This window comes from Bos taurus, chromosome 15 (assembly GCF_002263795.3).
Source record: "Bos taurus isolate L1 Dominette 01449 registration number 42190680 breed Hereford chromosome 15, ARS-UCD2.0, whole genome shotgun sequence".
Classification (NCBI taxonomy): Eukaryota; Metazoa; Chordata; class Mammalia; order Artiodactyla; family Bovidae; genus Bos; species Bos taurus.
Window position 1 is genome coordinate 43,844,734 of NC_037342.1, and position 27,311 is coordinate 43,872,044.

Consider the following 27,311-nt stretch of genomic DNA (forward strand, 5'->3'; position numbering starts at 1 on the left):
CCAGGTTTCTCCACTCAGCTCCAGCTTCTTCAGCCTCACTGTGGCTCTCTCCCAGAGGAGGGAGGAGGTTCTAAGCTGGATTCCCTAGCCCTCCTGGTCTCCCAGCTCTGAGCCATCACTTTGGGACCGACTGGCTCTAGGCCTTGGGCACTGCTTGGTCTCTGCACATCCCCATGCCCTTGTCACCCTTACTATCTGGACAGGTGGCTGCGTGGGTTTCTGTGTGGCAGCTCCAGGAGGGTCGTCAGAACAATCCAGAAAGTGGGGTGTCAGAAGTGAATGAGGCTGTGAAGGGCTCAAGCTATGGCTGGGGAGGTGGGGCTTGGGCCAGGGCCAACCTTCATTTCCTGGAGAAATGATTAGTGGCCTGGTTATATCTGAGAGGCTGTTGAATGTTGCTGGAGAAGAAAGAGGCTGTTTCTTTCTGTTAGGCTGGGCAGGCAGGAGGAGCAGGCATTTGAAGCTTTCCTGAAGTTTAGTTTCCAGAGGCCATACCAGGCTTGAGACCCTGGTGTTCCCAACTGTTTTCAGTTCCCAGATGATCACTGATATGCATCTGTGACTGTCCCAGGCCTCCGTCTCCTACTTCTATTTCTTGGAGCTTTGGCTTTTGCATTGATGTTCAAAGGGAAAAGAAGGAAGGGAGAGAAGAGGAGTGAAGGAGGGAGGAAAAGAGTTTGCCTTAGCGCTCAGAAGCCATTAGGGAGTTTAGGAACATCTGTCTAAAACAGTGGTTCTTAATGGGGCAAGCATGGGTTGGGGTATAGTTCCATCCATCCATCCGTATCTACCCATCCATCCATCCACTTTTCCTTTGTTCCTCCTTTTCTCCTTCCTTCCTTCTTTTCTTCTATCCATCATCCATCTGTCCGACTCATCATCCGTTTATCCGTCTATCTGCCCAGGGGACATTTGACAGTGTCTGGAGACATTTTCAGTTGTTTGGTTGAGGGGATACTACTGTCCTCTGTGTAGTGAATGGAGGCCAGGGTTGTTACTGAACATCCTACAAATGCACAGTCCAGTCCACCACAACAAGAATTATCCAGCCCCAACTGGAGCAACTCTGATCTAAAGCAGTTGAGACAGGGTCGTCCTGTAGGCTGGGGGAAGATGATAAGGACTCTGGCTGGTCATCCAGCCCAAAGCAGTTTAGATTTGATGAGCCTGGAATACATGTTCTCCCTGCCCCCATCTGCTCTGTCCTGTGTCACAGGATAAGGAAGATTGTATCCTGACTCAACAATCTTTGGTCCCCTAGCCTCACCGCTACAGGACCTATGTTGGCGAGGGACCAGGAAATACAGAGTCTATCCTGATTCCTCCCTGAGTGCCCGCGATGGGGTGGGCTATAGAAAACATGCAAGGGATGTCAGGTTTCATATTTGGCTTCTTGAGGCAGGGCTTCTGGGTCAGCTCTGCTTAGTCAGGGCTCTGGAATGGAGAAAAGTCATTTTCATGGCATGACTGTGTTACAGGAAAGTCTGTGCAGTTGCTGGGGACTCTGCCTGGTGTTGAGAATTACTTAATCCAGTCCCAAATCCTTCCTTGCCCCGTCTTTGACTCATTCGTTTACAGAGATCTGTACGGCTCCCATGGCAGTCTAATTAGCCGTGACTGAAATCCCCCTTCACAGCCCCTCTGCCCCCACACCTCGGCAAAGACATTTCCTAAATTCATGGTGGTTTCTCATGATAGTGATAAAAATGAGATCTGGTAGAGATCTTGGTTTTGGCAATTGAAAACTCTGACGGCATAGAGGATTTGGTAGCTCTCCTGAGTCTGTTGCTTTTTCTGTCTGCTCCCTGAGAAGTGGCAGCTGAACTCCTCTATGGTGGGAGGCACAGGCAGGTGTCTGTGGGGCCCCAGTGGTCCCCCAGGCTCATCCTGCTGCTTGGACAGACAAGGTGGGGCAAGCCCTGCTCTTGTGGTGTGCACCTCCAGCAAAACAGTATTCTGGCCCCTAGCACCTGCGTCCCAAGTAGTGGTATTGGTATAGAGTGGAGGTGGGGAAAGACAAGACAAGGGGGAGTGGAAGGCTGTATTCACTCACAGTCCCTGTGACCCTTGTCACCACTGTGGTTCTGCCACATAACTGAGCCAGGACTCACCTTGCTTGCTTTTTAGGAGTCCAGGTGTATGTTGGCAGGAGGATAGGGCTTGTAGGAAGGGGTTGCTCTTCAAGGGCGGGAATGGACAGCGCTTTTTGGATTTTCTGTGATTTCCTGGTAGTGCCAATGCAGTGCTCTGGACGTCGGAAATGAATCCTGAGAAGAGAAGCAAGAATTCCCCCCAACCCCACCCCTGCAGTCCAAACTCCCTCAGGCTTTTCACATCTCTCGTGTGTCCCAGCAGAAGAGTTTATCACAAAAGGGGATTGATGACCATTGTCCTTTTGCTGAGGTCTGTGGTGGAGGAAGTGGAGTGAGGCTAGTCAGAGCAGTTCATTGAACAAGTAATACTGAGCGCTCACTACTTGCTAATCACTGCTCTGGTGCAGAGTTACCTCAGTGGACCAGGTGAAAGCCATGTCCTGAGAGAGCTGTTGCACAGCGTGCCGGTGAGATGCAGGTCTGGTGCCGCCTGGTGCCACCCGGCTCCCTGGAGTTCACAGAGTCCTCCACACCCACGCCCAGAGGTGGTCCTCAGGGAGCAGGGGGTGAAGAGACAGCTGCGTGACCTCTGAAGGCCTTTCCTGCCTTAAACTGTATATCTCCGGGGCTTTCGCAGAGGACGGACTGGAGCCAAGAAAAGACGCCTGCTGTTGGCTTTGTCCTCTGGCTGGGCACAGGCACGGGTGGCTGAGCCAGTCTTGTGCAATCTTTGAATTTATAAAGCAGAGGCCAGACAAGGCTGAGCTGAATTGGGGAGGGGGGACGGTTCGGCTTCTGGACTCGGAACCAGGCTCTGTTTGTAGCCTTCCCACTGCAGACGGGCAGCTGTGTGACTCATAAGCTGAAGGGCCAGGCAGAAGCCACTGTCTTTGGCTCACAGGAATTCTGCTTGTTTATTTGTGTGTGTGTGTGTGTGTGTGTGTGTGTGTATCTCCTTCTTTCCTTCTCTAACTTTTCCTCCTCTGCAGGAGATCTGCCCAAGGAGAATCCGTATGAGGATGTGGACTTAAAGAGCCGAAGAGCAGGACGAAAACCCCAGCAGCTGTCTGAGAACTCCTTGGACTCTTTGCACAGGATGTGGAGTCCTCAGGACAGGAAGTACAACAACCCACCCACTCAGGTAATGGCAGCCCTGAAGCGCGCCTGTAGGGTCAGCTTGAGGCCAGGGCCAGCTTCTGCTCAGGCTTTTTCCCTCACTAGTGCTTGGCAGAGGTGACGTCAGGGAGGAGCTCTGTGTTCAGGGACCTCTGCCATGTTGACATCCTTTGTGGACAGTCGAGACGTGCTCTTAGGGGCCACCCAGTCCCACCTTCTTCCCTTTACTGCTGGAGCTCTAAGCTGTGAAACTAAGGTAGGAGCTCCTGTAGTCTCCTGTCTAATCAAGATTTCTCCTCCCCTTCCTGGAAGCAGGAAGACAGGGCCTGGGTTGGTGTCTTAAAATTCTGCAGAACTGATCTTAGCCCTGGCATTTAGGGGCCAGGGATAGGCCCAGTAACTGGATTTGGAGAGCCACATAGATATCTCCAGGACCTGGAAGTGCTCCCATTGGATAAATGGCTGAGTGGATGAATCTCTGAGCAATGGACTGATGGAGGCAGAATGGGGAGAAAGGTGAAGAGGCAAAGGAGCTCTGAGGCTGTAGCTTGTTCTGGCTTTGTCCACGATGGACAGGAGGCTGGAGGATGGAGATCCTATCTTGAACCTACCAAAGCAATGCTGATTCTCCTAGAGATTTTAGAACACTGGCCAGAGAATATAAAAATTATTTCTTCTGGCCTTGGAGTGACTTGATTGTTTTTATAAAAGGTTTACCTTTCTAATGTGCTCTGTTCAAATAAACGTCCACTGAATGTGTGTTTTCCGACCGATTGGGTAGGAAGAGGAAGTTGGGGGAGGGAAAGGAAGGAGGACTTGCTGAAGAGTGATGAGCGGCGATGCCAGATGCAGGTGGCAGGTGGAAGGCATGCCAGGTGTGCAGAGCTGCTCCCTTTTTAGCAAGCAGTGATTCCACTGAGTAAGGTGCCCTGTGGCGAAGGATGTCAGTCTAGATGGAGCGAGGCAGAACACAGATCCGAGCCACACCCAGTAATGAGCAGAGTCAGCCTTGTCCCAGAGCTCAGACAGCGCCCACAGCATTCTCACTTGGCCTTCTTTTCCCACTCAGATGACAGCCCAGTTTTCTTTGTCTCTGCTTTCTTTTTTTCTGGCAGAAGTCAAGCTTCCTTTGTGGAAGCAAGTATCTAATCTTGCCCTGACCTGCTGATTAGCAGCTGAGGTCTTAGAAGAGGAAACCCTGGTCAATGGAAATTCCAGGTGGGGTTCGGGGGAAGTCAGGGAGGACAGCCTGTGGCTCCTGTGTCCAGCTCCCAGCAGACAGGTGCTGGCCACGGCATCCATGCTGAGGCCCTCTCCCCTGTCCCCCGCCCCACGCCAGCTCTCCCTGAAACCCGGAAGCCAGTCCCTGCGCAGCGGGAACTGGTCGGAAAGGAAGAGCCACCGGCTGCCACGGTTACCCAAGAGGCACAGCCATGACGACATGCTACTGCTGGCTCAGCTGAGCCTGCCGTCTTCGCCCTCCAGCCTTAATGAGGACAGCCTCAGCACCACCAGTGAGCTGCTGTCCAGCCGCCGGGCCCGTCGCATCCCCAAGGTAGCTTCTGCAGGTGGAGCCGGCTAGGACTGGGCGGGTGGGTGGGCAGGCCGGCCGTGGCTCTTTTCTCCCTCCCTCCCTCCTTTCCCTAATCTGCGCCTGCTTCCTTAATTCTCCTTAAATTAATTTTGGGTCCAGGCACTAGCCTTTTCTTTTTTCATCTGGCTAATTCTCTTTTCTTATCAATAAAGATGCACTGAGTGATTAATATTGCACAGATATTAGGGGAAAACAGGCCAGCTGGCCCCCAAGGAGTGCTCCACGCCACTGGCTGGATGGAGGCAGTCCTTAGGAGGCTCCTCATTAGTGTGCGCGTGGGGTGTGCAAAGTCTCTGTGTACACAGAAACATCTGCAGGCTGTGAGAGGCTAGAACTCAAAGGTGGGTCTTCTTTCTGTACCTCTCTGAGTTGAGAGTTTTCAGCAGTAATTTGCACACCCACACCAGCCAGGCCCAGATCCCCAGCTCAGAGCAGCAGGATTTAGCCCAGTGGTATTTTTAGCCTGCAAACAATGCTCGGGTATATTGGGAATTTAGCTCCTTCCTGCCAGGCCCCCAGGTGGTAGCCCGGAGGGGAAAGGCTCAGTCCTTGTTCCTGTTATTGCCTCTGAGCAGCTCTTTGTCTCAGCTGGTTCACTGACTCCTGAGACCCAGGAGCTCCCATCCTGTCTGGTTTGATCACAGTTCCTTCCTCTGGGGAGCTAAGTGAAGACCCTTGTCTTGGGGGCAGGAGACCACTAAGTGGACAAATAGGTAGAGAGCTACGGCTTGCCCTTGGGACCAGTGCAGCAGAGAGACAGCGCTGGGCCCCACGCGGGGAAGGGTGGGAGGCTTCTACCAGCAGGGGAACAGATGGCCTCTGTAAATCAGCAGCCTTCTTAGGAGCAGGGGCAGATGGCGTTAGGGTTACCTCACCCTCCCTGCTTTTCTCACCCAGCTTGTCCAAAGAATTAACTCCATCTACAATGCCAAGAGGGGAAAGAAGAGGTTAAAAAAGCTGTCTATGTCCAGCATTGAGACATCATCACTGAGAGGTAGGCCTGGACACCCGAGCTGGCTCATGTTCCTGGGGCCCTTGGGCATTAGAAGTGGGAAGATGCAAGGACTAGCCTCAGTTTACCCTTCCATGGGCCAACTTGCCTTCTAGGAGGGTAGAGCCCTGCCAAAAAGTGGCCACACAGGAGGGGAGGGCCAAAAAGAGAAGAAAGCCCTGGGAACGGTTAGTTGAGACTCTGGGCTGTGAGGCCTGAATGGGGGGAGGTGGGAGTGGGAATCTGTGTCCGGCCAAAGGAAAGGCCAGACTTACTGAGCACTGTGGTCTGTTTCCCATTTTGAATCTTGGCCTCCTGGAGGCAGGACCCTTGTGTTCCAGGCCCACAGGCCTCTCTGCTGGCTCAGCCTCCAGCTTCAGCCCTCAGCTTCCCCCAGATCAGGACTGGATGAATAGGAGTTTGTGTATAGATTAACACCTGCAGGTTGAGCTCTGAGGGACACTGGCCCTGGGCCACGCAGTTCCTGGCCGGGGGCCCTTTGGAGCCCAGATGAGGTCCATCCCTCATGAGCTGGGCCCGAGGTGAAGAGGGGGAGTGGGGAGGGGGTCGGTGGGGGGTGCACAGAAGACATTTACCATGGGGCAGCAGCTCAGCCAGCCTGCACTCTGCTCTGACTTTTCCAGATGAAAATAGCGAGAGCGAGAGCGACTCTGATGACAGGTTCAAAGGTGAGACGTGGCTCCTAGAGAGCAGGGACCACTTCCCAGCCCTGGTGGAAGGGTATCTATCAGCCTTTGCTGTCCCAGCGTCCCAAAGTGGCCCAGTTGGGAAGGGTATCAGCAGGCAGGATACGAGGCCAAAAGAGCAAGGAGCTCTAGGGGAGTCCATTCCTTCTATCATGGAGCTCAGCCCTGTGAGCTTAAATTCAGACATCTCCCCTTTTCCAAATTTAAGGCTGGTGACCCTGCCCTACTTTCTTAAGCCATTCATTGTCCATCTAGGTTTGCCTGGTAAGTGTTGTGGGTCTGGAGGGTCAGAGATGTGTTCAAGGTTCCTCTTCTGGTTGTGAGAAATGTGCTGAAGTCTGAGGAACCTGGTGCTTGGGAGGCCCTAAGGCCACTCATCTTTCCCCTCCCTAAAGAGGAGAGCTGCCACCTCCCTGGAAGGTTTCTGGGACCTTCACATTCCAGGGGCCTTGGACAAATCTCTCTTCTTTCTCTACCGAGAACCCCTGTTTAGACCTTCCTAGATGAATCAAGTTTCGATATTGGGAGCTCCCTCCTTCCCTCCTTCTCTCATCCCCAGGCATGTGGGCAGGTGGACTTTGGGCCTGGGGACAGGGGGAAGGGTCCAAGGCCAAGGTTGCTAGGGCCCCAGGATGAAGGCTTCGTGGATGTTTGTATCTTCTCGCCCTGTTGGCCCAGGGTGTGTAGGTGCCATGACGCCTCCCTGGGTTTGCCTGGCTCAGGCAGTCTTATTGGCCCCAGCCCAGCCTCCAGAGGCTCCGGGAGGCCCAGACCAGTAGCTCCCTGTGTCAGATCAGACAGACAGACACCTTGCTCCTGCCAAGTCTCGCCCAGAGCTCGGGGGGTCAGGCTGTCAGGCTAGGCTCCTGCACTTAGAGGTGACGCACTGGGATGGAGCCCTGAGTGTGAGGTGGGGCGGGAGCTGACGCGGGGTCTTGTCCTGATGTGTGGCCCGCCCCCAGCCCACACACAGCGCCTGGTCCACATCCAGTCCATGCTGAAGCGCGCGCCCAGCTACCGGACCCTGGAGCTAGAGCTGCTGGAGTGGCAGGAGCGGGAGCTGTTCGAGTACTTCGTGGTCGTGTCCCTCAAGAAGAAGCCCTCCCGGAACACCTACCTCCCCGAGGTCTCCTACCAGTTCCCCAAGGTGCGACCCCTCCCTCCTTCCTGGCCTCTGCCTTTCCGCCTGGCCCATCCTGTTCCTGCCATAGCGACCCACCTCACTGCCCCAGCCCTGAGTGTGGCTCCCTGGAGCCAGGAGAAGTGGTGGGTTTGGGCCAGTGAGTATTCAGAGGATGAAGGCGGAGAGAGCAGCCCCCAGTGTGGCTAAAATCAGATCCACGTTGTGTACAGGACTTCGAGGGTCCTGAGGAAGGGCCCCCAGCTACTACTTCTATCTTTCTTCTCTTTTTGAACCACTTGATTGAGATACAATTTAATCTATTAAATTAAAGAGATACTATTTAATTCACCTGTTTAAAGCATACCATTCAATAACTTTTCATATATTCACAGTTATCTGACCAATTTTAGAACATTTTCATTACTCCCCAAAGAAACCCTGTACCCATCAGCATTCTCTCCCCTTTCCCCCACCTCCCTGAGCTCTTACCACTCCTTCCCTGCTTATCCCCAGCCAGCCCAGCTGCCTGGCCTCCTTTCACTTCCTGTAACACTCAAGCCCTTTGTCTCTGTCATTGCCCAGAATCTTCTTTTTTCCAGCTCTTCATTTGGCTACTGGCTCTTTCTCATTCTCTGCTCAAACAGTACCTCCTCCAGATCTTTCTAGATACTCTAAAGTAGCCCCCTCCGCCCAGTTCTCTCTGTTGTATCACCCTGTTTATTTCCTCTGTGGCCCCTCTGAGACTGTGTTGTTGATTACTTCACTCTGTTGGCCAGCACGCGCATAGGACAGGGACACCATCTGCTTTGTGGTCTCTTTCTTGGTAGTCCAGCAATGGCACAGTGCCAGGCGCCACATATAAAGTGCTGCTTTGGCATATATTGAATGAATGAATGAATGATGACTCATCCCACACCCAGACCTTTCTGTGAGAATTGTGAGTGGGGTCAAGGCTGCTGAGAAGCACGCCAGTTGGTAGAACGCCACCTAGGACTCACGAGGCTGGGGATGGGGTATTTCTCAGCTACCCCCACGACCCCCAGCTTTCATGTCTTCTCTGATCTGTTTCTCCCCATATCCCTCTTCCTTGCAGCTGGACCGACCCACCAAGCAGATGCGGGAGGCAGAGGAGAGGCTCAAGGCCATTCCCCAGTTTTGCTTCCCTGATGCCAAGGACTGGCTCCCTGTGTCAGAGTACAGCAGGTGAGGCCCAGTCTGGCAGAATCTCCTCCACTCTGTCATAGCGGGCGGCTGGCTGGGCCCACTCTAGTCCCAGCCTCTTCTCCTGTAGCAGCCTGGTCCTTCACCCCCTCCCTGGGATGGCAGCCCCTTCTTCTTGGGGGCTGTTTCCTGGTCCTGTGTACTTCCCTGATGCCAGACTTCTCCCTGTTCCAGCGAGACGTTCTCCTTCATGTTGACTGGGGAAGATGGCAGCAGACGCTTTGGCTACTGCAGGCGCTTACTGGTAAGTAGGCCATTCGGTCCTCAGGGACTAGGACCGAATGGTCCTAGTCCAGAGTGCTAGGGTGGGCTAGGTGCTTTAGTAGAGGAGGTAGGGTTTTCAATGTAGAAGGCTGGGCCACAGAGTTTGTATGTGTGTGCTCTTCTTTAACTTGAGCTTGTAGAAACTCTTGTGTTCGGCTGCCTTGTATGTTCCCTGAGGCCACTGTCACACACACACACACACACACACACACACACACACACACAGCGCTCCTGGGATGGCAGGACTTAAAGTGGCCACTCTGATTGGGCCCCAGGATCTGAGATAATCTATAATAAGGGAAGAGATTAGATCACTTTCTACTGGGATGTCATGTTTTTAGCTCTTCTATACTTTTTCTTTTCGTTCATTTTCTTTGGGCTTTTGAGCTCAGATCGTTGATCCTGGGTTGCAGGATCACATCAGTGTGTGTGTGTGCATCAGACTGGGATGGAGGACAATATTCCTCACCCCGACCCCTGGCCAGCCTGATGTGTGTCCTGCACTTGATCTGGTAGGACTGGAGGCTGAACAGGGACAGAGCGGTAACTTTCTGTGGGATTCTGGGAGAGATGCCTTGAGCTCAAGGGGAAAGGAAGGGTTTTAAAAACATAAGACATGTTGTAGAGAAGCACTACCCCATCCCTCTTCCCATTAGTCCTGGGAAATAGATTGGGGTAAAGAAAGTCCTGTCACACGCTCCCCTGGGGCTCACTGGGGATGTTGTTGGCTTGGGCTGTTGACAGTGTTTCAAGGTTCCTGGGCCTTAGTGGGAGAAGGGGCAGATGATGGGGATCTTAGGCAAAGGTGGTGTATAGCAGGGACCCCAAATGAAGGATTCGGGCTCATTCATTCGTTCATTCAAAAACATGTACCACACACCTACTGAGGGTTAGGCAACGTGCTGAAGGTGCATAAAAATGAGTTAGACCTGGATCCTATATTCAAGGAACTTCAGGTGCTGTTGGACTTCCCTGGTGGCTCAGACAGTAAAGAATCTGCCTGCAATGCAGGAAGACTGGGTTTGATCCCTGAGTCGGGAAGATCCCCTGGAGAAGGAAATGGCAACCCACTTCAGTATCCTGCCTGGAGAATTCCATGGACAGAGAAGCCTGGTGGGCTATAGTCCATGGGGTTGCAAATAGTCGGACATGACTGAGCCACTGAGAGTGCTAGGGTGGGCTAGGTGCTTTAGTAGAGGAGGTGGGATTTTCAATGTAGAAGGCTGGACAAGGGGAATGAACTATTACTTGGGATCCATTTTATGTTCCAGGCATGTCATTTTCTTTATTCCTCATAGTAGTCCATGAGGCATTGTTATATCTGTTCTGTAGATTAGGAAACTGAGACTCAGATGTGGAATGACTTGCCCAGGGTCATACAGCCAGTGAGCGCTAGAGCCAGGTTGACTCCAAGCTCTAAAACCCCAAGTCTGGAACTCCCAGATGACACCACAGGGTAGTCCAGGGAGAGGAATACTTGGCTATAGAATGCCTGTGAGTCGGGCCAAGGGAATGTGGAGCAGTAGAGACCAGGCGGGGAGCCAGGCAGGTTCACCTGGAACTGGAGGGGCCTGTTGCGAAGGCTGCTTTAGCAGGGGCAGAGATGGAGTAGAGCTGCTCCTTTGCAGTGGGCCTGCCGCCCCCAGGGAAGAGCGTGTTTGTCCTGGCGTGCTCAGAGAGGGCCTGGGCTGGGCCCCTGCCAAGGGGGCTGGCACTCGCTCGGCATTCCTACAGATTGGACACAACGATTCTAACCCAAATCCCACATACTTGATTTAATCACTTGGGGTTTTAGGGGAGGCGGGGGAGAGGGAAAAAGAGAGGAGTGAGTTTCAGGCCTAATATGGACAAAAACAGATTCTGCCTTCTCTTTAGATCTGTGACGTGTGGCCAGCAGGTTTGGAGACTGAAATAGCCCCATCTGCATTTGCTTAGCGGCCTGCATGAGGGGCCAGCACCTGCTGCTCTGCTCCCTCCCCACCCGGCCTGGCCAGGCCCTCCAGGCCTCCAAGCCAGAAACAGCCACAGAGCCCTGCCAGCCACTGGCTGGAGAAGCCGGCTCCTGTGGACTCCCTCCAGCCTGCACTGGGGGCTCCAGGCCTGGGGAGCTCTAGGCCCACCTCTCCTTGAGCTACCTACCTTTCAGATCCCCCTACGACTCTGTTCTCCTCTACTCTGTACAGGCCTCTCTCCCGTATCTTCATGTTTCTTTTCTCTCCTTTCTGTCAGAAGGCAACTTACTTCAGAGGTACCACAGCAAAGAGGTTACACACACACAGGCAGAAACAGACTCCTGGTTCCATGACTTCTAAATATCTGACCTTGGGTGATGGCTTACTAATTTTGAACCCAGTTTCCTCATCCATAAAATGGGAATAATAATGCCTAGCTAACAAGTTTTTGGAAAGTTCCAAGCCCAGGACTCAGAAACGGTAAACATTCAATAAATAGTAGTTTACTTACCTTATATAGTGTCAGTTTGCTTTTCTAGAATGGGGACGATCCAGAAAGGGAGAGAAGTGCAACTGAGAAAAGGAATGTGTTGCAGAATGTCTCTGGTGGGGGCAGAAGACCACCCGGCTCATTCCTAAGAATGTACACAAGCCCCTGTCCTTGCCAGCAGGCTCCCGGGGACTTGGGGATGTAAATCCACAGATCACCCTACAGCCTCTGCCACACCGCTTCATCTTTGCCAGCCCCCACCAGGGTCCTCTGGGAGGAAGGGCAGAGCCTGTGTAGCACTTGGCAGGAGCCTGGCACCTTGGGCTGGAAGGCCAGAAGAGGCTGAAGCTGACCCCCAAAGAGTGGCCGCTTTTCCTTTGAGGGCCTGGTTGAGTAGGTGTTCAGAAGAGGCCTGGAATCTTCTTTCACTAGAAGAGAGGTTTTCACTAGAAGAGAGGTGCTTAGTCCTCAGATCCTAAGAAAAAGGAGCCAGGTGTAGTAACCACATGTTCTCTGTGTCTGTCTCTCTCCTTGTCCCCGCCCAGCCAAGCGGGAAAGGGCCTCGGTTGCCAGAGGTGTACTGTGTCATCAGCCGCCTTGGCTGCTTCGGCCTGTTTTCCAAGGTAAGAGGGCTCTGGCTTACTTCCTGCCCCCTTCCCCCATCTGAAAGCTCCCACAGGAGTATCTACAGGCGGTTTAGATGAGAAAACCACATGTGTGTGTGAGAGAGAGGGTGAGAGAAGGCGAGAATGCAAGGGCAAGTGCAGCCAGGCTGTCTGACTCCCTCCCTGTCCACCAGCTCCTACACGGCAGCGTCTGCTCGTGTCACATCCCACCCTGGGCCGTGGGCAAGCTGAGTCCTTGGGCACAGAGACCCTGGGGAAGCCAAGTGCCCAGGAACTCCACTCTCAAGAGGTGTTTCCTTTGCCCAGCTATTCACTCTTGGGGTCTGAAGCAAGAAATAGTTAGGGAACACAGCCCTCACAGTGGCCAGGGACTTGGGAAGGGTGGGGTGTGAAGCTCTTGGCTCCCAGCTTTTGGCCCAGACCAGTCAGATGCCAGAGTGCCCTCTTCTCTACCCAGGAGGTAGGGGAAGGGCAGGGCCCTGACCGCCTTCCTCTTTGGGCTGCTGCCGGTGGGCACAGGTCCTCGATGAGGTGGAGCGCCGGCGTGGGATCTCCGCTGCTCTGGTCTATCCCTTCATGAGAAGTCTCATGGAATCACCCTTCCCCGCCCCAGGGAAGACCATCAAAGTGAAGACCTTCCTGCCAGGGGCTGGCAATGAGGTAGGGATTTCTGCTGCCTCCTCTCTCGGGTCATGGACTGAGGCTGGGGTGGGACCTGCGAGCCCACGGCTCAGTCTCCAGAGTGCGGAACACGGCCCCTTCCTAGCTCAGTGCGTTTGTACACCTAACCGACAGGTACTGAGAAATGAGTGACAGAACTGTGATCGTCGCTCACCTCTCTGCAGCTCCCAGGGCCTTCCCTGACCTGTTCGGACTAAACTGCAGGCCGTCTCTTCTTCATTGATTAGATGTTTATGGAATATGTGCTGTCTCACGGTCAGGTTCCTGTGGACCTCGGGGCAGAGTTGTACAGTTAAAGAGGGGCACAGCTGAGCATTTGTGGAGTTCACGGACAAGTGGAAGAGACCAGTGTTAAATAAATACTTGCCCATAGAAACAGATAACTCCCCAGAGTGTCAGGTGCCAAGTGACAGCACAGGAGGGAGAGTGTGTGACAGGGCGTCTCCTTCAGACTAAGGGCCAGGGGAGGCCTCCTCTGAGGAAGATGACCTTTTCTTAGGGACCCAGGGTGAGTGGAGTCAAGTGGATGAAGTGAGGCGAGGGAGACTGAAAGAGAAGGATGTGTGTGGGAAAGGATTATGCCAGGTAGAGGGACAGCATCTGAAGGCAAAGGGTGGGAAAGTGTGTATGCTTGTCAAGGAACTGAAGGCCAAGATGGTTGAGAAAGGGAGTGAGCAGGGTGGAGAGACCACAGGGCCCGGTCACAGTGTGCTGTAGGCCAAATTCAGGGTTTTGGAGTGTATCTCAAGCTGGATTCTAGGATCTGAGATAATGATTTTAAAAGCCCAGTCTGTATGCTATGTTGATAGTGGACTGGTGTGAAAACAGGGAGACCGGCTTGGGTATTGTTGCAGTCGTATAGGCAAGAGATGAGTGGAACTTGGATTAAGGTGTGGATGGAAAGATGGAGGAAGATGGATTTGAAATGTACTTTAGAACCAGGATCAATAGCACTTTGCAGTGGCTGGAAATGGGGAATAGTGTTAGGGAAACTTTAAGGCTGATTCCCAGCTTTCTGGCTTGAGCAGCAGGGTAGTCAGTGGAGCACCTCAGGGAGGAGCAGGTCTGTGAGGAGGAAGAGTTGATTTTGTGCACATTAGCAAAGAGTGTAGATGGGGAGGAGGAGAAAGTCCTGAGGGCTTCCGGCAGTAGAGGAGCAGCAACAGGAGCCAAGGAAGGGGCCTCTCAGGAAGGAAGGAGAGATGAGGTGAGGTCAGGACCAGGTGTGGCGGGCTGCCTTGACAAGACAGAATTCCAGAAACTCGGGTGGTCAGCGGGCCGAGAAGCCTGAGTGGACAGAGTTGAGAAGTGGATGGGGTTGAGAAGGGGACATGGCCTGCAGAGATAGCTTTCCAGAGGCTTGGCTGTGGGAAGGAATGGGCAGTGGTTGAACGGTAACGTAGAGCCAGTTTGTTGAAGGTGGTCGTCTGGGTACTGGTGGGAATGGCCCAGAAAGGGAGAGAGAGGTTAAGACAGCAGCAGAGGGAGGGGACAGTGAGACTGGGGGTGGGCAGTGGGCTCCGTGGGGAGACAGGAGAGGGGGTCCTCTCTGGTGTGATGGCAGGGAAGGGCCATGGCTTATAGATCCTGGATTCTCATCTGATGGCTTCAGTTTTCTCCAAATGGGAAAGAAGGTTGTCCTCTGAGAGTGAGAGGTGGGTGCTGGGTTTGAGGAGAGGGAGAAATAAATGTATTCATTGTTGCAGGCAGCGGAGAGGGTCTGACTAGAGAAGCACTGGGTTTGCTGGGAGTGGCGAGTACTAGTCAGGGCCTTTCTTGTGGCATCTTTTCTCCCACCCTGTCTTGGATGGACTTTCTGCTTCATGCATGTGGCCTAGGGGCAGGACCTCTGACCCTGCCCTGAGGGTCCAACAGCAGTACCTGGGAGTCAGTCCTTCAGGACAGGGCCCGGCCCACTCACCAGCCTCCTCTCACATCCATAAACTCTGCTTCCTTTTGCCTTCTTACCCCCTTGGGCAACCAAGTTAAGCATCCTGTGCTCTGAGCCACTGCCCCCGCCCCACCCCAGATGGGATGGGTACCCTTCTTCCCAGCCCTCTCAGCTCCTGTATAGATGCAAGTTACACCTTTCCCCTGGCCTAACACCAAGCTCATGGGCTGATCGTTCAGGCTCCTTTAGCCCCAGCAGACTATGATCTCCTTGAGGGGCGGGTGAGTGAAAGGAAGCCCAGGTCCTCCAAGCTGCCTGTGTGAACGCTCACTCCCTGGAGAGTCCAGACTCTCGGGTTCCAGGCATGGAGCGCCAACTGCATGCAGGCTCTCAGGAGGGAGGCTTAGGGGAGCCTCGCTGTGACTTCCTCCGGGGCAGGGGTAGGAGTAGGAGGTGTGCCGAGGCCTCTGACCCCAGAGTGATGGCGGTGTGGGATTCCTTCAGCCTACGTCACTGACATTTCTGGTGTCCCCTGTATCCTGCTAATGCCGAACCTCTGGGACGTGAGCATCGGGTGGGAGAGACAGCATGGAAACAGACCTCTGAAAAGAGACACATCCTCGGGGCAATCTGTGCCCCTTGTGCTGTTTCCCCAGGGCCAGAGGGATGACCGCTGAGCTCGGAGTTAGGAGGAACAAATGGGATGATGTTAAAGCCCGTGGGGGAGAGCTCTGACTCCACAGGGCTGAGAGAGGGAGTTCGTTTTCCCTCCTGGTTCTCTGGAGGCCTACGTGTCCATGCTGCCCACCTCGCTGAGGAACCAGGGGAGGACCAGGCGGCCCTGGTGAGAGCCATTTTGGCTTGGCCCGAGCGCCATCAGCTCCCCCTGCTCGCATTGCCAGGGTCATTGCCACCCTCCAGCCTCATGCCTGCCCCCAGGAAAGTGCTGTCTGTGCCATATCGCCGACCTTGGGAGCGGTCTTACCGCCCCACTGGAGGGAAGACGGCTAGGTCTGGTCCTGATCAAGAAAGGCCTCTTCTGGCCAAGCTGTGGAATAGCCAGCCATTTCCCAGTGTTTTCCTTGTTCCTGTCACAGGGATGAGACACGCTGAGAGAGGCCAGGACAGAGCCTCTGGAAGGAAACAGTTCCTTGCAGGAAAGGGAGGGGGCATGGCAACAGGGACACTAACATTGTCCTTCTGGAGATGGGTGAGGGGTGAGCAGAGCCGCCTGGGGGGCCGTGATCCGTTGTGGGGGTCCGTCCATGTGGGGGCTGAGACAGGCAAAAGGTCAGGGAGAACCGTGCGGGGAGACTCCCTCACTCTCCTGGTTTGAAAGAGCGGTCAGCGGTCCTCCTCCCTCCCCCAGAGCCTGGCCACCCCCTTCTGGAGCCTCTGCCTTGTTTGCAGTGAGCCCTCCTGCCCACAGGCTGGGGTCTGAGGACTGTGGAGGAGGAGACTGGGTCTTATTGCATAGCCGGCGGTAGAGTGGAAGCCTCGGGAGAGAGACTGGGGAGGGAAGCGAGCTTCAGGTCGCTTTGTGCAGGACCTGGGAGTGGCACCCACTTGATCTGCCTGGACCCCCTTCCCCCGCCGCTCTCCTGCAGGTATTAGAGCTGCGCCGGCCCACGGACTCCCGGCTGGAGCATGTGGACTTCGAGTGCCTTTTTACCTGCCTCAGTGTGCGTCAGCTCATCCGAATCTTCGCCTCGCTGCTGTTGGAGCGTCGGGTCATTTTTGTGGCAGATAAGCTCAGGTAGGGCCCAGCAGGTGAAGTGAAGAAGTGGGGAAGACATATCCGCTAATTAATGCAGCGTGTGTATGGGTCCTAGTATATGCCAGCCACTGCGTTAGTATGTGGAGAGTGTGTGTGTGTGGTGGGGGAGTGCGACTGCGTGTGTGGTGAGAGAAGGATCAAATGGAGAGCACAGGTTAGCAAACATGGTCAGAGAGGATGACTGAGGGAGCAGGGCTTGTGCGCACACAGGGTGGCAGAGATGAGGGCCTGATGGAGGACTTGGCTGGAGGGAAAAAGACAGACGCTGCTTCTTTTGTAGCAGCCAAGATTGTATAGGTGCAAACCTATTTATATAGAGAGAGGTAAGAAAGGAAGGAGACTCCTAGCAGACAGCCACATTTCCCCTGGAGGGGGACGCAAGGCCATCTCTGTGGGGTGCTGCTTTTTAAGAGAGTGATGAGCTCTGGGGAGAGCCATCATGAGAAGGGGTGAGGGCACTGACTAGGGATAGTATGAGGGGTACTGAGCTGTCCAGCGAGTGTCACCTGGAAAAGGCAGTTAAATGGAGTGACCCAGGCGGGCACATGGCGATTTGCTGAGAAGGATGAAGTGAGGGCCTTGAGGGTGCTGGGGAGGACGGTGCTTGTAGGGAGGCTGGCCAGACTAGGAAAGGGCAAAAGAAGTCGAGGGACCGGAGCTGCCACTGAGGCAGGGGAGCTGGTTGAAGAAGAATCAGAAAAGAGCTGAATAAATCACATGTGTTGGCATTTATGGTTTTGGAGGGAGAGGAATTCCAGATGCCAAGATCTGGTTGTGGTCAGGGAGGGGATGGAGGAAATGTCACTGGACATGAGGTGTTCTGGTAGAAGCTGAGTCCTTCTGGGCAGCCAAGGTGGGTTTTTTTTTTTTTTTTTCTTTAAAGATCATCTCAGTCCATTTGGGCTGCTGTAAACAAAATACCACAGGCTAGGTCGCTTATAAACTATGGAAATTTACTTCTCACGTTTCTTGAGGCTGAAAGTCCAGGAGCCAGGTGCCGGCGTGGCCACACTGTGGTCAGGGCTCTCTCCCTCAGTCATAGCCGCTGGCTTCATATTATGTCCTCACATGGCAGAAGGCAGGGGGCGAGGGATCTCTGAGGGGTCTTTTTTGTAAGAGCACTGATCCCATTCATGAGGGCTCCACTCTCATGACCTAAGAACCTCAGATATCACTGGGTGTTTGAGGGGACACAAACATTCAGACCATAGCAAAGAGTATATATAGTGGGTGGGACAGGCAGGGAGAGGATGAGATCTCAGCAACATATTGTGTGTTTTTTTGTCATTACAGAGGGGCAGTAGTTTCTTTAGAGTGGTGGATTAATTTAGTTTTTTAGAGCATTTATTAAGCTATCTGCTATGTGCCATAACATACGCTAGGTGCTGATATGAGGGGCAGAAAACTCTTCCTCCTGGTTTTTCCCCCAAAAAACTTTGTTTTGTGTGTGTGAGGAGGTCATTTAGAAAGTAGGAGAAATGGACTCCCGAATGCTGTCACAGGGTGTTGGGGCAGGAACTTGGGCCCACCCTCAGCCCAGAAGTGAGGAAGAAGAAAAACCAGAGCTTCTGGCTTTTTCAGAGAGAGCCAGGTTTAGAAATGAAGACTACTTCCCCCCACCCTGAACCCCGCTTCCCGCCACAGCTCTGTGTTTCAGTATACCACAGTTATATGTATGTCCGTTAGGCCTTGTGAGGGGACCGAGCCAGCTGCTGGAACTAGCCAGCTATGGAAGCTCCCTGGGGCCCCATCTCTGCCTCTCTGCCATCCGTGCTCACTGTCTGCCAGCAAAGCCCCGGCTGCCCATCTCTGACTGAGGCTCTGGCCTGGTCAGACCTTGATGCCCCTAGCAGAGCAGGCCCGAGGCTTCTTTCCCTGAAGGTTTCACTCCTTCACCAAGGACAGAGCCTCCTCTTTGCGACCCCCCCACCCCACCCCCAGCCTGGCTCCAGCAGGGCTGTGAATACAGTGATTGTTTCCTGTGGCTGCAGCTGCCTCTGAACACATTCCTGGACCGTTCCTGGAGGAAAATACCCCAGGGTCCTGTTCTGGCCTGGCTTGGTGTTCAAGTCCTGCCAATCCTGGGCCTAGAAAAGATGCCCTCCCTGCTCGGGGGCTGCCTCTGCCTGGAGAGGGCAGAGTAGGCAGCCTGGTGAGGCCGCACAGGGCTGGAGTCCAGCCAGCTCTTGTTCCGTTGCTCACATTTTAAGTTGTCCACAAGTCCTTGGTCCCTCTGGCCTAGTTCTGATGTCTGTGCCAGTGGGAGGGTGTGCACACACGCACACACACAAGCTTGCAGTGATCAACCCTAAGGGTTGTACAAGCCTGACTGCCAAGCCCCGGGCCCCATTGGAAGGCGTTGTGGAGATCAGTGTTTCCTTTGACCCTGAGATGGCCCTTTTTTAGATCTTTTTCAGGTGGCTCCCCTTGGGGTTTGGGGAGTGCTGTCCCCAGGGAAAGGGCTCTCAGGGCCAGAATACCTGTGTCTCTGCCTCAGGACCCAGCAGTATTTTAGTTGTCCCTGGGGTTGCCAAAAAACTTGTGAACATCCAGAGGTCCTTCTAGAAAAGAGGGTTTGTTTCTGTCATGGACTGGAACCATGTTCTCTGACTGGTGGTCATTAGTCATGAAAGGATGACAGTCCCTGTTGGAGCCAATCAGGTAGAGCCCAGGGCCTTCATAGCTAGTAGGTGGGACCGATAGATGCAGAGAGACAGGGTGGGAAAGGCAGGCTTGAGAATGACTCTGGGCCACTGTCTCATTTGTGATATGGCCCTGAGGGGCGTGTCCTTGACTCCTCTCCTGACAGGTAGATGGTTCAGGCCAGGTATGTCTCCTGTGGTGACTGGTGACCCATACTAGCCCTCAGCACTCACTTCTATGCCTTCTGGCTAGCCCTGGGGAGATTCTCCTTCTGGCCTCCCATTGGTCGTTCTGCTTGGACAGCCAGCCCTGTGATATGGTGCTGGAGTCCCCTCTAGGCCAAGAGAAGGCTGACCCACTGAGAAGTCTGGCCTTTTTTTGGAGCCTGAGAGGAAAGACAGAAGTGGATGAGAATGGCGCCAGCCTCACTCAGTCAGCCCGCTTTCTCCAGTTAGGGGAGTAGGGAACGGTAGACGTGACTGAACTGGGAGACAGGAAAACTGGCCATGTCCCACGTCTGCCACTTCTGACCGGACTGACCCTGGGTTATCAGTGAGCCCAGCTGTAAAATGTGGACTTGGTAAGATGACCTCTGTAGGACCTTCCAGCTCTCACACACTATGAATTTGTGATCACTCTTGCTCAGCTTACCTTTGTATTCCCTGGCCTGAGCTGATCCTCCCCAACTAGGTCAGGCCAACCTGTGCATTTGGGTGGCCCTTGTGGGAGGTGTGTATGTGTGTGTTCAGGTGTTGCTGTGTACCTTCATGTCTGTTCTAGGTATAGCCACCAAGGAGGGCACCACTGCTGGCCCTGTGGCCCTGAGCAGGGGGGATGTGGGGGCTTCATCAGTCTGCAAGGTCAGACCCAGGCTGAACCTCCTTAGCGTCTTTGTTGCCCTGGGATTAACATGAAAGGAGGTCATGAGCCTAGCCCAGCAGGCACTAACTCCCCTTCCCTGAAGGTGTTGGGCCTGGGCTCAGTGTTTGTCTGTCTGTCTGTCTACCAGTACCCTGTCCAGCTGCTCCCATGCGGTGGTGGCTTTGCTCTACCCCTTCTCCTGGCAGCACACCTTCATTCCTGTCCTCCCGGCCTCCATGATCGACATCGTCTGCTGTCCCACCCCTTTCCTGGTTGGCCTGCTCTCCAGCTCCCTCCCCAAACTGAAGGAGCTGCCTGTGGAAGAGGTGGGCCATTTGGGGAACCAGCTGGGGGGAGGATGGGACAGAAGGAACAGAAGCCCCCAGGAGAGAAGGGCAGAAGGGGAAGGGATTGGGGGAGGCTGCTGGGATCTTCTTGTTTTTGTCTCCAGCTCTTCTCCTTGCTCCCTGGGAGGCCTTTCCCTGGCTGGAGTTCTTCCTGTTATCTGACCCTGGGAATCCAGGATATCTGCGCAGGGCATTGCAGGGATTCATATCCTGAAGCACTGCCCTTCATGACTCTTTTTCCCAGGCACTGATGGTGAATCTGGGGTCTGACCGATTCATCCGACAGGTAAGAGTGGGACATTGCATGGCCTGCCCCAGGGTGGGCGCTTGTTTGATACAGAGCACCTAGCACTGTTGCACACACATACTCCACCCTCGTAGCTGACTGCTGAGCTCTGGGTTCCACGTTCACAGAGCAGACAGTTGAAAAGTGGCTGGAGGACTATCCATGATGCAAAGAATGTGGAGGAATGTAAAGGTTTGTGATTGTTGTCAACTTCAAAGAGTCTCTGTGAGTGGTAGAAATTCTGCTGGGCACATAAAGGAACATAATCTTAATGCCGTAGACTTTGGGAATGTAGTCTGTTACACGCACCACTGACAGAGCTCTATCTCCTGGGTACCAAGCATCAAGATATGCACACTGAATCAGAATATAGAGACAGGCACGGCAGCCTAACCTTGCGCCTGAGACGTGGGATTTCCCCGTCCCCCCCGCCCTGCCCCCCGCCAACCGTGCTTCCCACCTGGTGCCAGAGATGGAGGAACTGGGGAGACTTCATTGTGGTGCTGGGGTGGGAACCCCTACTGGTCCTGAGCAGTGAATGCCACCTGCTCCACACTTTTTATCTTTGTGACCCTGGGCAAGTTTCTTAACCTCTCTCTATGCCTTAGTTTCTCTTCTTAAAATGAAGTTGATAGGGACTTTTCCTCTTGCTCCAGTGTTAAGACCTCACCTTCCAAGGCAGGGGGTGTGGGTTTGATGCCTGGTGGTGAAGCTAAGATCTCACCTGCCTTGTGGCCAAGAAGCCAAACATAAAATAGAAGCGATATTGTAACATGACTTTCCAGGTGGTGCTTGTGGTAAAGAACCCACCTGCCAGTGCAGGAGACGTAAGAGATGCAGGTTCAGTCCTGGGTCAGAAAGATCCCCTGGAGGAGGGCACGGCGATCAGTATTCTTGCCTGGGGAATCCCATGGACAGAGCAGCCTGGTGGGCTGTAGTCCATAAGGTCACATAGAGTCGGACAAGACTGAAGTGAGGGCTTCCCTCATCGTCCAGTGGTTAAGAATCTGCCTGCTAATGCAGGGGACATGCGTTTGATCTCTGGGTCTGGAAGATCCCACATGCTTTGAGGCAGCTATGCCTGTCTGCCACAACTACTGAGCCCTTGCTCTAGCGTGTGAGAGATGCAACTCTTGAGCCTATGTGCCACAACTGTGGAAGCTCAAGTGCCCTAGAGCCGGTGCTCTGCAACCAGAGAAGCGCCACCACACAAGAAGCCCACGCGCCGCAAGTAGAGAGTGGCCCCTACCCTCAACGAGACAGAGCCCTCCACAGCCCCAAAGACCCAGCACAGCCAATAATAAATAAAATTTAAAAATAAAAGACTAAAGCAACTGAGCTCGCACACAGTATTGTAGCAGATTCAATGAAGACTTTACAAATGGTCCACATAAAAAAAAAATCTTTAAAAAAATGAGGTTGGTAAAATTATCAGGGTTATTGGGAGGATGAAATGAGATTATATTATATAATCGAGCTTATATATTCAAGCTCTTCAGACAGCACGGGCACAAAGGAAGTGCTCACCGTGTGGTCCCCTTCTCCCGCAGATGGATGATGAGGACACGTTGTTACCTAGGAAGTTACAGGCGGCTCTGGAGCAGGCTCTGGAGAGGAAGAACGAACTGATCTCCCAGGACTCAGACAGCGACTCCGATGATGGTGAGTGAGGCCTGCCCCACGCAGGGGTTGGGGGGAGTGGTGCTCTGGTCTTTGATTTCCATTTTCATTTATCCAGCAGGTATCTTCTAGCTTCCATGTTGAGAGCACAATTTCCAACCTCCTGGTTCATGAGCTGGTCCTAGACTTGCTCTACTCTGGGCCTGGGCCTCATCGGGCCTGGACCCTGCTTCTGTGCGCCAGACCCACCTGGCTGATGAAACTCAGATATAGGACCTTGGTCTCACTTTAGCCTAGAATTTTCTAGCCCTACTCCTTTGCTGACAAAAGTCCATATAGTCCAAGCTATGGTTCTTCCAGCAGTCGTGTGGGGATGTATGAGAGTTAGACCATAAAGAAGGCTGAGCACCAAACAATTGATGCTTTCAAACTGTTGTGTTGGAGAAGACTCTTGAGAGTCCCTTGGACAGCAAGGAGATCCAACCAGTCAATCCTAAGGGAAATCAACCCTGAATACTCATTGGAAAGACTGATGCTGACGCTGAAGCTTCAGTACTTTGGCCACCCAATGAGAAGAGCTGAGTCATTGGAAAAGACCCTGATGCTGGGAAAGATTGAGGGCAGGAGGAGAAGGGGGTGACAGAGAATGAGATGGTTGGATGGTATCACCAAATTGATGGACATAAGTTTGAGCAAACTCTGGGAGATAGTGAAAAACAGGGAAGCCTGGTGTGCTACAGTTCATGGGGTTGCAAAGAGTCAGATACAACTTAGCAACTGAACAACAGCTCCCAGTGTGGTTCCGGGAGTTATGGCTTGATTGGGTCTGAGGGGAGAGGAATAGTATAGTATTTTATCAGAAGGAGTTCAGAAACTTAGATAACATCAGAGCTGCTTCTAGGGGTGGCCCAGGCTACAAAGCTCCCCTCTTGCCTCTAATTTTTCTCTTCCTCAGGAAGTTTGGGAAGAAAAACCCAAAGACAGCTGGCAACCACAAAGACTCTTCTTGCTGTTAGGATGCTAGTTATTCCTCTGTCTCAGGCCTTGCCTTGAGCCACTGCAGGAGGTGGAGGCAACTTCCTCTTCCTGTGAAGCCAGGGAAACCACCAGAGGGCAAGGGGTGTAGGGGGGAGTGGGGCTCTGGTCTCTGATTTCCGTTCTCACTCATTCAGCAAGTATCTGCCAGCTTCCATGTTCAGAGCACAGTTTCCAACCTCCTGGCTCATGAGCTAGTTACAAGCCTGGGAGCACAAGAGCTAAAGTTCCAAGAACAGATAAGTGATTTTGGCTACAGTTTAGTTGAGGAGATGGAGACAAGATCCCCTGGAGGCTACGGTTGCAGGCTCTAGACCTGAACCTCAAAGGTTTTCTTTTCTTTTCCAGAATGTAATACCCTCAATGGGCTGGTGTCGGAGGTGTTTATCCGGTTCTTTGTGGAGACTGTTGGGCATTACTCCCTCTTCCTGACACAGAGTGAGAAGGGGGAGAGGGCCTTTCAGCGGGAGGCCTTCCGCAAGTCTGTGGCCTCCAAAAGCATCCGCCGTTTTCTTGAAGTTTTTATGGAGTCTCAGATGTTTGCTGGCTTCATCCAAGACAGGGAGCTGAGAAAGTGTCGGGCAAAGGGTAAGGCCAGAAGAGCCTGGGTTGGGGGGTTCTGAGGGGTATCAGGTCTCCTCCTCCGGCTTTTCTGCTACCAGCAGGCTGAGTAGCCAGGCACAGTGAGCCTCCATCAGTATCAGCCAGGGCAGGCCTCCTAATATCCCTTTTCTTCTAAGAGGGACTGCCAAGGGCACTTTATCCTCTGCCCCAGAAAGTGCCTTCACTAGGCTGGGCACAGGCTGGAGCCCTGTGGCAAAAGAGTGGGGCTTATTTCCACTTTGCCCCTCTTCATAGGTCCTTATTTAGAGAAAAAGGCCAGATTGTGCCATTTAGGGAGTCCTGAGAATCCAGGGTTGAAGAGAACTGAGCCAGTTCTCTGTCTTAAGTTGGTGGCAGTCTGCACTCAAAGCACAAAGGTTATCTCTGTTATTTCATCAGCTCTGCTCACTGTAGAGCTTTTTCTTCTCATCAAGACCTTTCTAACCTCAGGACTGTTGCGTCTTCTGTCCACCGGTACTGTCCCTTTAGTGTAACCTTTTCAAACAACATGATAGAGTGTCTGAAAGGAGCTGGAGAAGATGCCCACTTAGGGGCAGCTCTGATACCACGTTGCATCCTCACCACAATGCAGCTCAGGCCATCAGCAGTGAACACCAGTGAGGTGTCATTACTAATAGTTTTGATGAGCCGGTCTGGATTCTGACAGGATGCTCCTATAAGTTACAATCCCAGGTCTGTGGTTCCCCCTTTTTGGGATCTGTTCCCTTTGGTCCTCTCAACTGGAGCCTTCCCGTCCCTTCCCTTCCTCCAAGGACTGTTCTCTTCCCTGTTCTTCCTCTTCTGCAGGCCTCTTTGAGCAGCGAGTGGAACAATATTTAGAGGAACTCCCAGACACTGAGCAGAGTGGAATGAACAAGTTTCTCCGTGGTTTGGGTAAGCAGCCTTGTCACTGATGAGACAAGTTCAGCAAGGAGGGGGTGGGGTGGTTGGCGGATCTGTACCCCAAACTACTCTAAATAAACCAGCGACAATGGGAATTTATATTAGGGCTGTAGACAGAACAGGAAATCTGACAGATATTCACTTCAATTGGGTCTTTTGGGGTGCACTTCTTCCTGAGTGAACATGAGAGTCGTTAGAACCAGTGAGTGTTCCTCATGTCTATAAGGGGAGGTCTACTAAGAAGTAGCAGAGTGTCCTTCTCTGAAAAAGCTCCCCTCCCTTCAAAGAGCTCAGCCAGCTGAACCATAGAATCAAAGCTTGTCTCACTTTAAAGGAAAATTGAGACCAAAGAAGTTAAATGGCTTGCCCAAGGCTGTTCATGATTAATACCAGAGCCTAATTAGAGCTCTAGAGTGTTTTCACTATCAGGGTCTAGCTGCAATCCAGTCTCTCGAATCCTTCTCTCTCACTGAGAGTTAGGACTGTTGGAAGCGATGATACTGAAACATTCTCACTCTCACCCTCTCTGGCCCACAGGCAACAAAATGAAGTTCCTCCACAAGAAGAATTAAGCCCCTTCCCCAGACAGAGCCCAGTGCCTTGCAGAGCCTGGGGAGGGGACCCAGCCTTGGACCCTTGGGCTGCTGTGGCCGCTCTGCCTCCACAGACCCCACCCTCCAAGCCAGCCCACCTCTGCCTTCACGACATCCCAGGATACTGTTTGTAAATAATCTGCTGTAAGCTTTCTTATGTTTTTGTAACAAGCAAAGAGAATCTGGTAAATATTTGTATATTCCCAAGGGGCTGGGTGCTTTCCTGCCCTGCCTGAGCATGGATGAAGTTTTGCTGGGTGCTGGTGACTGGCCAATTATGTGCAGCTGACTGTCTCAGCCGAACCACTGATCTTCCCCTGGAGGCTCCTGGCCTGCCTGCCTGCCTGCCTGCGGCCCCTGCTGCCAGTCTCGGGCCCTGGAGAGCACATGCTGTCTTGTCATGTATGAGACTTTTTAAAAAAAATCTTAGAGTTTCTATTTTTTTCTAGTAGTCCCCCTCCCCTAAGCGTCTGTTTTGAAAGGCAAAGGCCAATCAGTCCCCATTTGCAGCATGGTACCAGGCTCTTGGGCCTGGCCTTCTCTTCTTTCTCCCACCTTTGTGATGGTCAGTGAGGCATGGGAAGCCCACCCTCCAGCTCTGCTAGTGTCCTCCAGGCCCAGCTCCCAGTCAGTGGTGGCCATGATGCGGTACAGGGCATCCCTCCTTCCCACCATCTACGGGTGTTCTCAATAAACAGTGTATAGTTGTTTGGGCCCAGAGCCCCATGTGTTTCTTGGCTTCATTATCTAGAGTTCTCTCTCCAGGGGAATGGGCTGAGGCAGGATGAAACACCTCCATGCAGGGAACTGAGTACTCGATTAAGAGTTTAGCTTTCGTGTGGGTCACTGACCTCCCCTGAAATTGAGTTCTCTGGCCTGAGCTGTGCGGCTGGTCTTGTGTGTGCATGGTCACTCACTTGTGTCCGACTCTTCACGGCTTCATGGACTGTGGTCCTCCAGGCTCCTCTGTTCATGGCATTTTCCAGGCAAGAATACTAGAGCGGGTTGCCATTTCCTCCTCCAGGGGATCTTCCTGACCCAGGGATCAAACTCCTCTCTTGCGTCTCCTGCACTGGTAGACCACTGGTGACTTCACCACTAGCGCCACCTGGGAAGCCCCATATGACTGGTCTTCAGTTCAGTTCAGTCACTCAGTCGTGTTTGACTCTTTGCAGCCCCGTGGACTGCAGCACGCCAGGCTTCCCCATCCTTCACCAACTCCCGGAGCTTCCTCAAACTCATGTCCATCGAGTCGGTGATGACTGGTCTTAGAAGATGCCTAATTACTGTTCTAGCTTAGCTTCCCTCTCCAATAGCCAAGTGTTCAGATTCTGTGTGTTTCCACTGATGGAAAGAATGCTTATTGCCTCTTGGCTTCCCTATTAGGTTAATCTTACAATTTTCCTATTCAGTATGAAGCCCTTATGACATCACTGGGTACCCTAACATCGGTAGAGTCAAGCCCAGCTAAAGACAACCCAGGGCTTGCTTATAGCTTGGGCCCATTGTTTATGGCTCTTCAGTGTCACGCTGTGAAGTTTTTTTCCATTGGAACCCTTAGAGGTGTGCACGCAGAAAACTTTGCTATATTCTTTGGAAAAGCAAGGAGGGAAGTCAGGTGGGGAATATGGGTGGCTTAGGGTTTCTATCCATCCAAGGCCTTCACAGAGACAAGACCTTGAAAATTTCCAGGATGGGGCAATAAGCTGGAACTTTCTTCCTTGGTATTGGCTTCGGGTCTGGCAGGATTTGAATCATAGTTTTCCTGTCCTTCTACTCTATCCTACTTGTTAAAACAGGAGACCATATCTTCTGCAGTCCCCTTTCCTCCTCCTCCCCATCTCCAGTGACTCCTGCACAGGTCCCAGTCTGTGTGTGGTTGGGCGTTGCTGTC

At 53.0% G+C, this 27,311-nt stretch overlaps 1 protein-coding gene across 6 annotated transcripts in view; it reads left to right on the forward strand.

Annotated features, from left to right (window-relative positions):
* The window catches only part of DENND2B (DENN domain containing 2B), a 170,952-nt gene extending 144,814 nt beyond the window's left edge, over positions 1-26,138 (forward strand). For 5 of the 6 annotated variants that reach the window (XM_010812501.4, XM_059874891.1, XM_024975425.2 and 2 more), the window contains 16 exons: positions 3,083-3,234; positions 4,549-4,764; positions 5,701-5,797; positions 6,439-6,483; positions 7,464-7,648; positions 8,718-8,827; positions 9,020-9,089; positions 12,097-12,174; positions 12,697-12,837; positions 16,357-16,505; positions 20,179-20,356; positions 20,622-20,663; positions 22,214-22,325; positions 23,667-23,906; positions 24,729-24,815; positions 25,362-26,137. In XM_010812501.4, coding sequence (XP_010810803.1) covers positions 3,083-3,234; positions 4,549-4,764; positions 5,701-5,797; positions 6,439-6,483; positions 7,464-7,648; positions 8,718-8,827; positions 9,020-9,089; positions 12,097-12,174; positions 12,697-12,837; positions 16,357-16,505; positions 20,179-20,356; positions 20,622-20,663; positions 22,214-22,325; positions 23,667-23,906; positions 24,729-24,815; positions 25,362-25,396 — 1,937 coding nt within the window. In that variant the 3' untranslated portion in view covers positions 25,397-26,137. Of the gene's footprint in view, positions 1-3,082; positions 3,235-4,548; positions 4,765-5,700; positions 5,798-6,438; positions 6,484-7,463; positions 7,649-8,717; positions 8,828-9,019; positions 9,090-12,096; positions 12,175-12,696; positions 12,838-16,356; positions 16,506-20,178; positions 20,357-20,621; positions 20,664-22,213; positions 22,326-23,666; positions 23,907-24,728; positions 24,816-25,361 lie in introns of all 6 variants that reach the window. The other variant, NM_001098093.1, reaches the window with a different exon arrangement.
* The last annotated feature ends 1,173 nt before the right edge of the window (positions 26,139-27,311 follow it).